Here is a 12180-nt window from a genome sequence, read left to right as displayed (position 1 = left end):
GGCCAGCCTCACACTCTGGCAGGGGACAGTTGCCTATCCTTGCCTGTTGACGATTTAGGGCCCCACACGTGAACCAGCTTGTCCCATTGCAGCCTGTGTTTCCAGCTTGTCTGGCCGCGGGGGTGAGCACGCACCCCAGCGCCATAGGGAACACCTGAGGTCCAGGCCCGGGAACAGAAGCCCGGCCCAGGGACGAGCAAGGCGGTCAGGACCAGCACAAGGCTTTCCCATCAGCAGCCCCACCCCCACCCCCTGCCCACACACACATACCTGGGCCCTATTTCGTGTGCGTGTGTGTGTGTGTGTGTGTGTGTCTATGTGTGTGACAGAGAGAGACAAGAAGGGAGAGAGATGAGAGGCATCAATTCGTTACAGCACCTTAGTTTTTCATTGATTTTCTCACATGTGCCTTGGGGGGGGGGCTATAGCAGACTGAGTGACCCCTTGCTTGAGCCAGCGACAGCGACCTTGGGCCCAAGCTGGGTAAGCCTTGCTCAAACCAGATGAGCCCGCGCTCAAGCTAGCAACCTTGGAGTCTCGAACCCTGGTCCTCCACGTCCCAGCCTGATGCTCCAGCCACTGTGCCACTGCCTGGTCAGGCACCTGGGCCCTTTTGAGGGGATTTGGTGGACAGAACAGGTGACCTTTCATACATGATCTCCCAGTATCCGTGCATCCCCAGCCTACTGCATTGTGGGTGCTTATTGGGGGGTAGGGAGAGATCAGGACATGGACACAAGGCTGCAAGCTACTCACAGTCCTCAGGACACAAAGGACTGGACAGTGACTGCCATGGCATCGGACAGGGGAACAGTGACCAAAGCCCTGACATCACCTGGACTTCTCAATGCAGGACAGAAGGGCAGGGTGTAGGGTTTTGCACTAGAAGCCATCTCAAAGCATAACACCAGCTGGGCATTTTATGGGGTTCCTACATCTGCTTTCCCTGGGGAGGGGTGTCTGGGAAAGCAAAGGTGGTAGTGAGTCTGGTCCCTAGCAGAGCAATGGCTTCATGAGTTTTCACCTTAGTGTGCACTCGTGTCATAGAAGGGAAGAGAGGGAAACTGATTTGTTGTTCCACTTACTTATGTATTCATTGGTTGATTCTTGTATGTGCCCTGACTGAGGATCAAACCCACAACCTTGGTGTATGGGGCTGACACTAACCAACGAGCTACCCGGTCAGAACTATGTCATATATTTTATGCTTGTACCAAATATGCAATTAAAAAACAAAAATCAGCTAAACTTAGAACACCTAGCAGCAGACAAGTCCCAATAAATTAGAAAGATTGATCCTACAAACTACTTTCTCTAACAAAAGTGGGATGAAGCTCAATATCAATGATGGAAGAGAAAGATTCAGAAATATGTGGAAATGAACAGCCAAAAGGTCAAAGAAGTAATTACAGTGACAAGATTCACTTTGAAATGAGTGAAAACAGAACCCAACATATATAAAACGTATGAGATGTGTAAGAGCAGTGCCAGAGGAAAAGCTGTCGTAGATGTCTACATTAAAAAGGTTTCAATGATCTACTGAAAGAGCTAGAGGAAGAACACACTGCAGAGCTAGCAGGGGCCATAACTAGGATGTAGAGATGAACTAGAGACCCAAGAAGCAATAGTCAACATGAGCACAAGTGTTTCTTTGAGAAGCAACAGAACGAGCAAACCTTGAGTGAGAAGGAGAAATCACAACAAAAATCAGACATGAAAGTGGGGGCGGGTATTAGTGCCAGCCTTACAGAAGTAAGGGTGATGAAAACGTGAGGAATGATCGTGTGCCAGTAAGTCAGGTAACCTAGCTGAACAAATTCCTAAAAACACAAAATACCCAAACTGACCCAAAAAGATAGCAACTGAACACTCCAGTGAGTGAGGAGATTGAGTCAGTGACCAACTTGCCCCCCCCCCCAAAAAAAAGACATACAGAAAAGCCCAGGACCAGACAGCTCAGGTGAATTCTACCAAACATTTTTAAAAAATGACAACTGCTTCTAGCAGGTTCCAAACATGGGGATGGGTGCAGATAACGTGCCCTGACTCTCAGGTCAGGCAGCCCCTGGTCCCACTCCAGGCCTCTGTAGGAGGAGCTCCCATTCCCTTGGCTCTCCTCACTGCAGCCCTCTTGGGTGGAATTTGAAACAGTCCATCTTGCCTATCCTGGGGATGGATCAGGATGGGCCTGTGACCTAGGTGGGTTTATCTAGAGGGCAGAAGTCTGCACATGTGAAGAAGGGAATGAGCAGTGTAGACTGTTCTAAAAAGTGAGTCAAGAGTGGCATTGGGGCATGCTTCAGGGGCTGGGGATAGGGAGGATCCACAGGAAGGAGAGGCTGAGATGAGAGGAGGAAGAATAAAACGGGCCTGCCACCGCCACCTGGGAGAGACTTGGTGAGATGGGGACAGGAGAGGATGATGAATCAGGGAAGGGAGCCAGCAAGTGGGCAGGTGTTAGTGGGCACAGATGGTGGGGGAGGGAGCACTGGAAGAAAGCTGCTTCACCCCCTGGACATTCTTCTGGGCTGGCTAGCTGTCAAGAGGATGGGTGACGGCTGAGCTGGCCAGTCACAGGGTCGGGGCCATGTAAGAATGACAACATCCCTGGGGGACTGGCTCGCTCATCACCCAGTTAACAACTTGTGGGGTTGTTAACCACATTGGTGCATCGATTACTGAGTTTGGATGTTGCAGATGTTGTGACTCCGAAAGAGGTTAAGGCAACTTTCCATCCAGACAACAGAGGTGAGCTTTGCTGGTGGGAAAGTGTGTGTTTAGGGGTGTCCCTGCACAGGCATAGAGTGAGTCTGGGAAGCACAGGGTGGGGTGAGTGAGAAACTCAGTGTGGCGGGAGAATTGTCCACCCAGAGACTAGAAAGCCAGCCAGTTGGGGTCAGACTGTGAAGGGGATGTGTATGTGCTATACTATGGGCCTACCCCCGGGGAGGCTGTGGAGAGGGCTGTATAGCATGGGAGTTACGTAATCAGGTGGTTTTGAGAACAACCACTCAGGAAATGCCTGGAAAAAACAGGGGCCCCGGTAACCAGGTAGGAGACTGCTCCCTGTGAAAGCCCAAACAAGGGCTGTAGCAGAAGGGACAGAGAGGAGGTGGTAGGGGGAGGGAGTCTGGGGAGGGAGGTTGGTTTAGAAGTCACCTGGGAATCTGAGCCACGGGAATGGATGAGGTTTACCATGGCAGGTGTGTAGGAAACAAAACAGGATCACTCTGACACAAGAGAAATCTGTGAGACAGTTCACGGGAAAAGGTCAGAGTTGGAGAAAGGGGAGAGAAAAGTCAAGGCCATCGAGGAAGCAGTGGACATGCCTGATGGAGGGAAAGACATGGCCTGCAAAAAACAGTGCACCTGTGGACTGTGATGTCACTGGTTGTCCCCCCAGGGGCAGCTTCACCCAGATGCGAGCAGAAGCGAGATGGCAGAGGTGCCACGCTAGGCCCTAATGACACAAGTTGCCCTCTCCCAAGGGGGTGTTCTTGTAGTTTTGAATAACCTATTTTCCTGTTACATCTTCTCTTGCTTAGAGATGTTTCTGAGATGAGCATTTGTGTATAATATGCCGCATGAACAGAGTTACCGAGCTCTGCTTGCTGGGGGTAGCACACCTCCTGTTAGCCAGGTCAGGGCACTATTGAATTCATTTGAGTTTGCTTTTGGTCTGAATCGTCCAAACAGCCCCACATTCTGGAGGTTCTGTTCCTGCTAATGTCTTACTCAGGAAGTCCAGATTGACAGATAATGCCAATAAAAGATCTGCCTATGTTTGCTCCCCCTTAACAAGGCACATGCATGTTTACTTTGAGTGTACATACTGTGTGCCTGTGTGAAGTGAGCAGCCCTAAGCCTGGCTGCAAGTGTTGGTGGTGAAGAAAAGGCAGGCCTTTCAATCTGTTCCTGTGTGTGCCCTGACCAGGGGATCAAATTGGCAACCTTGGTGCTTCAGGACCAATGCTCCAATGCTCTAACCAACTGAGCTATCTGGCCAGTGCAATTTCAACATTAAAAAAAAAAAAAGCCTGACCGGGCGGTGGCGCAGTGGATAGAGCATTGGACTGGGATGTGGAAGACCCAGGTTTGAGACCCCGAGGTTGCCAGCTTGAGCGAGGGCTCATCTGGTTTGAGCAAAAGCTCACCAGCTTGGACCCAAGGTCACTGGCTCGAGCAAGGGGTTACTCAGTCTGCTGAAGGCCCACGGTCAAGACACATATGAGAAAGCAATCAATGAACAATTAAGGTGTTGCAATGCGCAATGAAAACTAATGATTGATGCTTCTCATCTCTCCGCTCCTGTTTGTCTGTCCCTATCTCTCTCTCTCTGTAAAAACTGTAACAACAACAACAACAAAAAGATTTGGTAAAAAAAAATTGCTGATGTGAAGAGAGAAGGGGAGAGGAAGAGTAAGTGGGAAGCATCAACTCGTAGTAGTTGCTTCTTGTATGTGCCTTTACGGGGCAATCCCGGGGTTTCAAACTGGCGACCTCAGCATTCCAGGTAAACGTTCTATCCACTGCGCCACCACAGGTCAGGCAACCAATAAATATATGTTTAAATTCTCTATTAGAATTAAAAGAATTAAAGGGCTACCCCGGCCTGGCCGGGTCCAGGGACATCTGAGAAGCAACTACTACAAGTTGATGCTTCTGCTCCCTCCCCTTTCTCTCTCTCTCTTTTCTCTTTCTAAAACCAGTCAATAAAGCCGTGAAAAATAAAGAACTTAGGGGGGAAAAAAAATACAATTACTGATTTAATTTTAGAGAGAGAATATTGATTTGTTGTTTCGACCCATTCCTGCAGTCCTGGGTGGATTCCTGTCTGTGCCCCGAGGGCGATCCGACCCGGCAGCCTCCGAGCTCTCACCACCTCAGCTGCCCCGCCAGGGCCAAGGGTTTTTAAAATTGCATTGATTGGGGTGACCTAGTTAACAGAAGCGCGCAGGTTTCAAGGCGCACACAGTTCTACGACCCATCTTCTGTACCCCACATGGTGTTCACCTGCCCCCAAGTCCAGTCTCTGGCCGTCACCCTTTTCTCCTCCTCTTCCCCCCGGAATTCACTGAAACTGTGGCTCTTTCCCCCGAGACCAGAGCACAGCTCTGCTGGGTTGGGGAGTGCGCAGAGAGAGAACGGGGCGCAGAAGGTGCCTTGTCTGCACAGGTCGGGCCGCCAGACGCCCCCGAAGCGTCCTCCTGCAGGAGGCTCGGGCAGAACGCGCAAGGTTATTTTCGGAAAGTAGGGCATTTTGGAAGCATGTCGTAACCGCTCAGTCGGGGGGCGGCTGCACCGCAGCAGCAGCAACTCGAGAGGTCGGCGGGGCCCGAGGCCACCGGGGCCCCGCGCGACCTTGGCGCGCGACGCGACCTTGAGGCCTGCGTCCGCCTCAGTTGTCCCCTCTGAGCAGTGGGAAGACGTTCGGGCGGGGGGACGCCTCTCGTCGCCCGCGACCCCCAGCACGCTCCCGCCGGCCACGCTGGCCGTCCCCGACCCTCACCCACGACTCTATCGCGAGGTCGCGCCCCGAGCCCCACGTCCGACCCCACGCCGCAGTGCCGCGACGGAGCCGGCGGGCGGGAACCGGCCGGAGGACGCCAGTACGCACGCGCGCCTGCCGTCCCGCGCCCCACTAGCGTTGCCTCTGCCCATAGGCCAGCCCCGCCGTCACTCTGAGCGGCACGCGGTCTCGATTGGCTAGAGCGGCGGCGCGCGACCCGTTGTGGGTGGGGCCCGGTCCGACTATAAGAGGAGCGGGCGGCGCGGCTCGTGCCGCCTTGCAGACGCTACCACCCCGGAGTTGCGCGCAATCAGCCATGGTGAACCCCACGGTGTTCTTCGACATCGCCGTCGACGGCGAGCCCTTGGGGCGCGTCTCGTTCGAGGTCAGGCGGGCGGCGGCGGCGTGCCGGGTGGGCCCGGGCGAAGGGTCGGGGGCAGCGGCCCAGGGGCCCGGGAGGGCGTCCGCCCGAGGAGCCCGGCGGCGCGGCGCCATTTCCTGACGAGGGGCCATTTTGGGAGGACGGGGGCGGCGGGCAGACAAAGGCGACGGGGGAGGGGCGGCCGCGCCCTTCCGGCCGCGCACGTGCTCGGACCGCGAGCCGTTGGCCGCGGTGGGGAGCGTGGGCCCTGCGGGTTGGCAGCGCCCCAAATGGACGGCGGGCGCCGCCCTGAGTGTCGAACGCATTGCCGGGCCGCCCCCGAGGGCGCCCTTTCCCGCGCCGGACCGCGGGGCGAGCGCAGCCTCCCGGGTCCGGGCCGCGCGGTGCAGCCGACGCCCCGGGGAGGACCAGGCCGCGTCCCCGTCATCCGGCGCGGCCCGACTTCCGCCGCTTCTCTGAGGCCACGGACGCCCGGGGTACAGGCCTCGTGCCGGTCGAGGGCGGAGGCCCCTGGGCGCGTCCAGCCAGCGTGCCCGTCATTCCCGGAGCCGCCTGGTGACTGTCACAGGCCACGTGGAGACCTGGGCCGGGGCCTGGTGCTGCGTGACGCGTGAGGGTCGGGTTAGCGCGGCCCGAGGGGAAACGATCGCGCCTCCCACGTGTCCCCGGGGCGAGGACGGCGGCGGAGCTCGGGGGACAGCCCGGGTCGCAGAGACCGTGTAGGGTGGGGACGAGTTCTCGGGAGCTGAGTGACAGCGTCTCCCTAAGGGCGAGGACCGGGACCGGCCGAGAGGACGGGCCGCAGGTCTCCGGGCAGTTAGTGAGATCCCTGCGAAAGGGCTTGTGAGTGTCTCCTCCGGGGCGTACACGTCTCCAGCCGAAATGTTTGATACGTGCAGGGAAGGTTCCGGCAGATTCGTCAGAAACCAATCTCTATATTTTTTACCCCACTACCAGGTAAGGGACCCGGAAACCAAGGAGTGACTGCTCATCTAATCCGTTAAAGCTATGTTAACAGATTGGAGGTAGTAGCATTTTCGTTACCAGTGACTAAAACTAGAGCAATGTGCCCCGGATTGTGCAGCAGCAATAGTTAACAATTCCTGAAAAGCTTGTCCTTCGGTTCCGGCTGAGGTTGGGGGAGGTGATGGACATTCGAGAAGCGTGTATCCGTTTAGAAGTAGGTGTCATAGCACTTAAAATTCTAAGTCACTTTTTAGAAGCTTCACACTATTTAAGCCATTAAGGGTTTTGGATTTTTGGCATGTCTTTGGGTCTCATGTTGCCTAACTCACCCCCACAGGACATTAAGGCTGTCTGGAGCACTTATTTGGGATTCACAGTGATTACTGAAGCGTTCTTTTCTAGTGAGAAAATGAATTTGATTCAGAAGCCCCTAAAAACATGGTTGGTTAGCAATAAAATATGTAAGCAGGTGTTATTTTTCTTCACAGCTGTTTGCAGACAAAGTTCCAAAGACGGCAGGTTAGTTCCTTTTAAGTTTAATAAAGGCAGTCTGATTTTATTGTGTGTATTGTGTATATACATATATTCTTTGTTTTGTTTTAAACAGAAAATTTTCGTGTTCTGAGTACTGGGGAGAAAGGATTTGGTTATAAAGGTTCCTGCTTTCACAGAATTATTCCAGGATTTATGTGCCAGGTATGCAATTACTGGTTTTGATTTGGGTTGTTACCTTAATTTGAGATTGAGCCAGCACCTTTCAGGATGTGTACACATGAGCTGTGACTCTGCCATTTTAGTTTCACTTAAATCTTCTGGTCAGTTTAAACTTGTTTCAAAGTTGTAACCTTGCAGATTTGGCATGTTTCCCGATTATGTTGTAAAAATGACAGGTTTCTCTATTAATGTTCATAGGGTGGTGACTTTACACGCCATAATGGCACAGGCGGCAAATCCATTTATGGGGAGAAATTTGATGATGAGAATTTCATCCTGAAGCACACGGGACCTGGCATCTTGTCCATGGCGAATGCTGGACCCAACACAAACGGTTCCCAGTTTTTCATCTGCACTGCCAAGACTGAGTGGTAAGGTGGCACCTGGCAGCGGCAGTCAGGGAACAACGCTTGTTTGCTTCAGCCTCTCCCCGCTGTTTTCCTTCTCTGGGGTAGTAGGGCGTGGGTGTGTACAACTTGAGGTAGTTTGTTATAGAAAGAAAAACCCTGCTGTAGAAGCTGGAGAGTTGGCTTAAAAGTGTCTAGTACTTTGATCTCATTGGCATGTGAGTTACGGACCCGTCCTAATGCACAGGGCAGGCTGCTTGTTACCTCTGGTCACTGATGGTAGTGATTGTTCCGGTTCCAGGTTGGATGGCAAGCATGTGGTCTTCGGCCAGGTGAAAGATGGCATGGATATTGTGACGGCCATGGAGCGCTTTGGGTCCAGGAATGGCAAGACCAGCAAGAAGATCACCATTGCCGACTGTGGACAACTCTAATAAATTCTCTTGTTTTATTTTAATCACCAGACCATTCCTTCTGTAGCTCAGGAGAACACCCCTTCACCCCCATCTGCTTGGAATGTTCTCTAATCTTCGTGCTATCACCACAGTCCATTGGGGTCCCTCCTTCCTTACCCCTTCAAGTCTAGCTGGAGTGCAGAGTTAAGTTTATGATAATGAAATAAAAACTAAACAACAATTGTCTGTCCTTGTTTGTGTTAGGGTTTCATTTTAAGCAGGAAGTCTTTTGTTTTATTGTTTTAGAGAAGGGAGAAATAATCAATTTGCTGTTCCAGTTATGCTTTCATTGGTTGATTCAACACCCTCCCTCCCCCAATTTGAGAGAGAAGCAGCCACTCATTTAGTGTACTTCTCTTTTTGCCCTGACCTGGTAGCATTGAACCAACAACCTTGGCATATCAGCATGTTGCTATAACTGAGCTGCCAGTCAGGCTAACAGGTTATCTCTTAAGTCAACCTTGCTGTTTGCTTAATTCCACAGAATACCTTTTTTGCTTCTCTAACCTATGGAATAAATGTTATTTGCTTACACCCCAGGTAAGCTGGGAGTGGAATTCTGGGAGGTATCAGGAGGGGCAGGAAAAGACAAATGGGAAGAGTTCCTTTTAAGAAAGTTCCCACTTGGCCTGACCAGCGGTTTTACAGTGGATAGAGCACTGGACTGGGATGCAGAGGGCCCAGGTTCGAGACCCCAAGGTCATCAGTTTGGACCCAAGGTTGCTGGATCAAGCTATGGGTCACTCTGCTGAAGGCCCACAATCAAGGCACATGAGAGCAATCAAGGAACAACTAAGGTGTTGCAACAAAAAACTTGATGATTGTTGCTTCCCATCTCTTCATTCCTGTTTGTCCCTGTCTATACCTCTCTGACTCAAGTTCCCACTTGGCACACGAACACATAGGGATGGCTTGTATTAAACATGGGCACCTTGCAGGAAATCTATCAGGCTTTGCAGGCCCAAGGGAAAGGTCTTCTGGCTATGTTCATGGAAGGATTGCAACTGTTTGCTTTTGAAGATGTGTTGACAAAAATTGTGAAAGATCAGATGCCTGGATCTATGTAGTGCACAGAGGATGTTTCTGCTTCACTTTTAATGGAGTGACTGATGAATAGGGTACATGTATTCATAATAAACATCTCTAGGTTATTTTGACATTTGATTATGTCTGCCTCACTCTTGAAACCCCAAACCAACTGTAGTACTGTAATGGGTTACTATCAGGACTTCCCATGGTGATTTTTTCTTGTCGATAACAAAGCTAGCCAGCCTCAGCTGTAAGGTCTAGTTGCCTTCATGAACTTGGTTTCCTTTAAAATCAATAGTCAAGAATTGTCTGTGGGTAGGCAGAAGGAACAATAGCGGAAATCTAAGCCCAATCACTGCAGCACCCTTACCTGCCCAGCTGACTTCAGTTTGGGAGCTTGGTTGTCCCAACAATCATTTGTGTCCCAGTGGTGTGTGAGATGATGTACTTGACCTGTTGATGTGAACTCTGCTTGGCCGGTACCTTCGGCACTAAATGGAGTTGCCTCCCCTGCGTAGGCTTTCGTTCTCTACATCTTCTCATGTTCTCTGGGTGACTGCCAGGACTAAAAATGGTGGATGACAATGTGGTATGGATGTACTTGAATCGGCTCAGTGTATGCCTGCTCCCCCCTTCTCTTTCCTCACTAAAAATACCAGCTCAGTGCTCCTCTACTGGGCTAGTAGGTGTGACCATGCACACTAACTCAGATTGCTTTTATTTAGCTAACAAATGTCTCAGACTTGAATGCCAGTGTACATTGCTGGTATTGGAAACACTGCAAAGAAGGGAAGTCCTGCCTTACAGAACTTTAGGAGGTGGAGAGCAGACCAGATTCCTACAATTGGTAACTTTGATTTGGTGTCAATGTGCAGTATAACCCAGTCAGAAAGGTTCTAAATGGCTTAACAAGAGTTAACTAGGTGAAGAAAAGGTTCAAACAAGATTTGTGTATGAAGGCCTTATTTCCAGTTTCCTGTTCACCCTCCAATTCTGCTGGTTTGAGGCTGTCACTAGGCCCTCATGGGTAATTCCCAAACTGAGTGGTTTGCCTATCCTGTTCTTGAGAGCTGAGTTTGTATTCTATACAATCACACAGGACACTGCTTCATGGGGTTGTGAGGATTATCACTCTCTTGTGAGTGCTTAGCACATAGGTGTATTGCCAGTGTTTCGAGGTGTGCCTGGCCCAGAGGAGGTTCACAAATACTGGAGTAAACTGAAACTTGAACGTGGACTGTTTATTATTTTCTGGAATTAGGAACTTAATATTTTGTGAATCATGCATACAGAAGCAGATTGTATGGGTATCTACTGTTGTGTTTCAGATTATCCTAAAGATAATGATTAAAGAACTCAGTTTTTGTGGGTCAGGAATTTGAATATGGCTTGACTAGGTTCTCTGCAGTCAAGGAGTTGGCCAGGGCCAGTTCTCTTGGCTCCATAGGGAAGGATCTGCATTGTAGCAAACTCACATGGGTGTTATGCAGCAGGATTGCTTCTTGCCACAAGGTCTTAACCTGGTAGCTTGCTTCATGAAAGTATAGAATTCTCAAGGTAGTAGGTCCAGCAAGGTGATAGGTTTTAGGTCCAGTCAGTCCTAAAACCTGTCACAGAAATGACATCCCACCACTTTTGCTGTGTTGTGTTAGAAGCAAGTACTAGGTTCAGCTCACACTCAAAGGCATGTACACCAGGAGGTAAGGATCAAGGGCCATCCTTAAAAACTGCCGACTACAAGTATGTAAGACAGTGTAAAAGAGCAGACCACCACCAGCATAGCTAATGTGTCCCGTCACCCAGAGGTCCCTGTGGGAGTCCTCCCACCCTTGTATGCTCTTCCCTCACCAGAGGTAAGCAAACATGATTCTAGTTTTTGTGTTCTTTGATCTCAAGCACTTGTGGGTCCCTGAAAATACTGTTTAGTTTTGAAAAAAATGAGGCAAACTCAAACCTAACTGCAAAAAAAGGGTCAACTGTTACAACATGAAGGTCCCAGGAAAAGGCAAGAGGAGCAGCACCTGGAGGACAGTGTTGCCTCAGACCCAGGAAGACAAGAGCCACCACCAGGGAGGCTGGCTGGACTTCCTAGAAGGTTGAGGTCACCAGGTGCTTTTATCAAGCTTTAGGAAAGAAGCAAAATCCATAAAATTTAAAGAGTGGTCCATATTCAGAGTTCTCTTAGTGGTCCTATGTGTTTTTATTTTATACAATTTTCTTTAAATTGTGTTTTTTTGTATGTATTTTTCTGAAGTGAGAAACAGGGAGGCAAAGAGACAGACTACCGTATGCGCCTGACTGGGATCCACCCTGTACGCCCACCAGGGGCTGATGCTCTGCCCATCTGGGGCGTTGCTCCGTTGTAGCTGGAGCCATTCGAGCACCTGAGGCAGAGGCCATAGAGCCATCCTCAGCGCCCGGGCCAACTTTGCACCAATGAAGCCTCAGCTGCAAGAGGGAAGAGAGGGGGAGGGGTGGAGAAGCAGATGGGCGCTCCTCCTGTGTGCCCTGGCCGGGAATCGAACCCAGGACTTCCACACACCAGGCCGATGCTCTACCACTGAGCCAACTGGCCAGGGCCTAACTTTTTTTTTAGAGAGAAGCATTCAGTTGTTCCACTTAGCTGTGCATTCATTGATCACTTCCCATATGTGCCCTGACTGGGGATCAAGCCCACATCTTGGTATTGGTGTTTTGGGGAGATTTTCTAGCCAACTGAACTAACTGGCCAGGGTCCTAGGTGTTTGTAAAATCAGCTTTATTAAGGTATAATTTATA

At 50.8% G+C, this 12180-nt stretch overlaps 1 protein-coding gene across 2 annotated transcripts; it reads left to right on the top strand.

Moving 5' to 3' along the window:
* The first annotated feature begins 5751 nt into the window (after window positions 1-5751).
* PPIA (peptidylprolyl isomerase A) lies at window positions 5752-8554 on the top strand. Of its 2 annotated transcripts, XM_066239289.1 has the most exons (6): window positions 5781-5894; window positions 6849-6916; window positions 7346-7376; window positions 7465-7553; window positions 7770-7942; window positions 8220-8554. In XM_066239289.1, exons 4-6 carry the CDS (start codon window positions 7545-7547, stop codon window positions 8350-8352), a joined length of 315 nt encoding a protein of 104 aa, XP_066095386.1. In that variant the 5' UTR covers window positions 5781-5894; window positions 6849-6916; window positions 7346-7376; window positions 7465-7544; the 3' UTR covers window positions 8353-8554. The 2 variants fall into 2 exon arrangements, with proteins under 2 accessions (XP_066095385.1, XP_066095386.1); XM_066239288.1 differs by lacking the exon at window positions 6849-6916 and having other exon boundaries at window positions 5752-5894.
* Window positions 8555-12180: the final 3626 nt, after the last annotated feature.

This window comes from Saccopteryx bilineata, chromosome 7 (assembly GCF_036850765.1).
Source record: "Saccopteryx bilineata isolate mSacBil1 chromosome 7, mSacBil1_pri_phased_curated, whole genome shotgun sequence".
Lineage (NCBI taxonomy): Eukaryota > Metazoa > Chordata > Mammalia > Chiroptera > Emballonuridae > Saccopteryx > Saccopteryx bilineata.
This window is presented reverse-complemented; position numbering and strand designations above follow the sequence as displayed.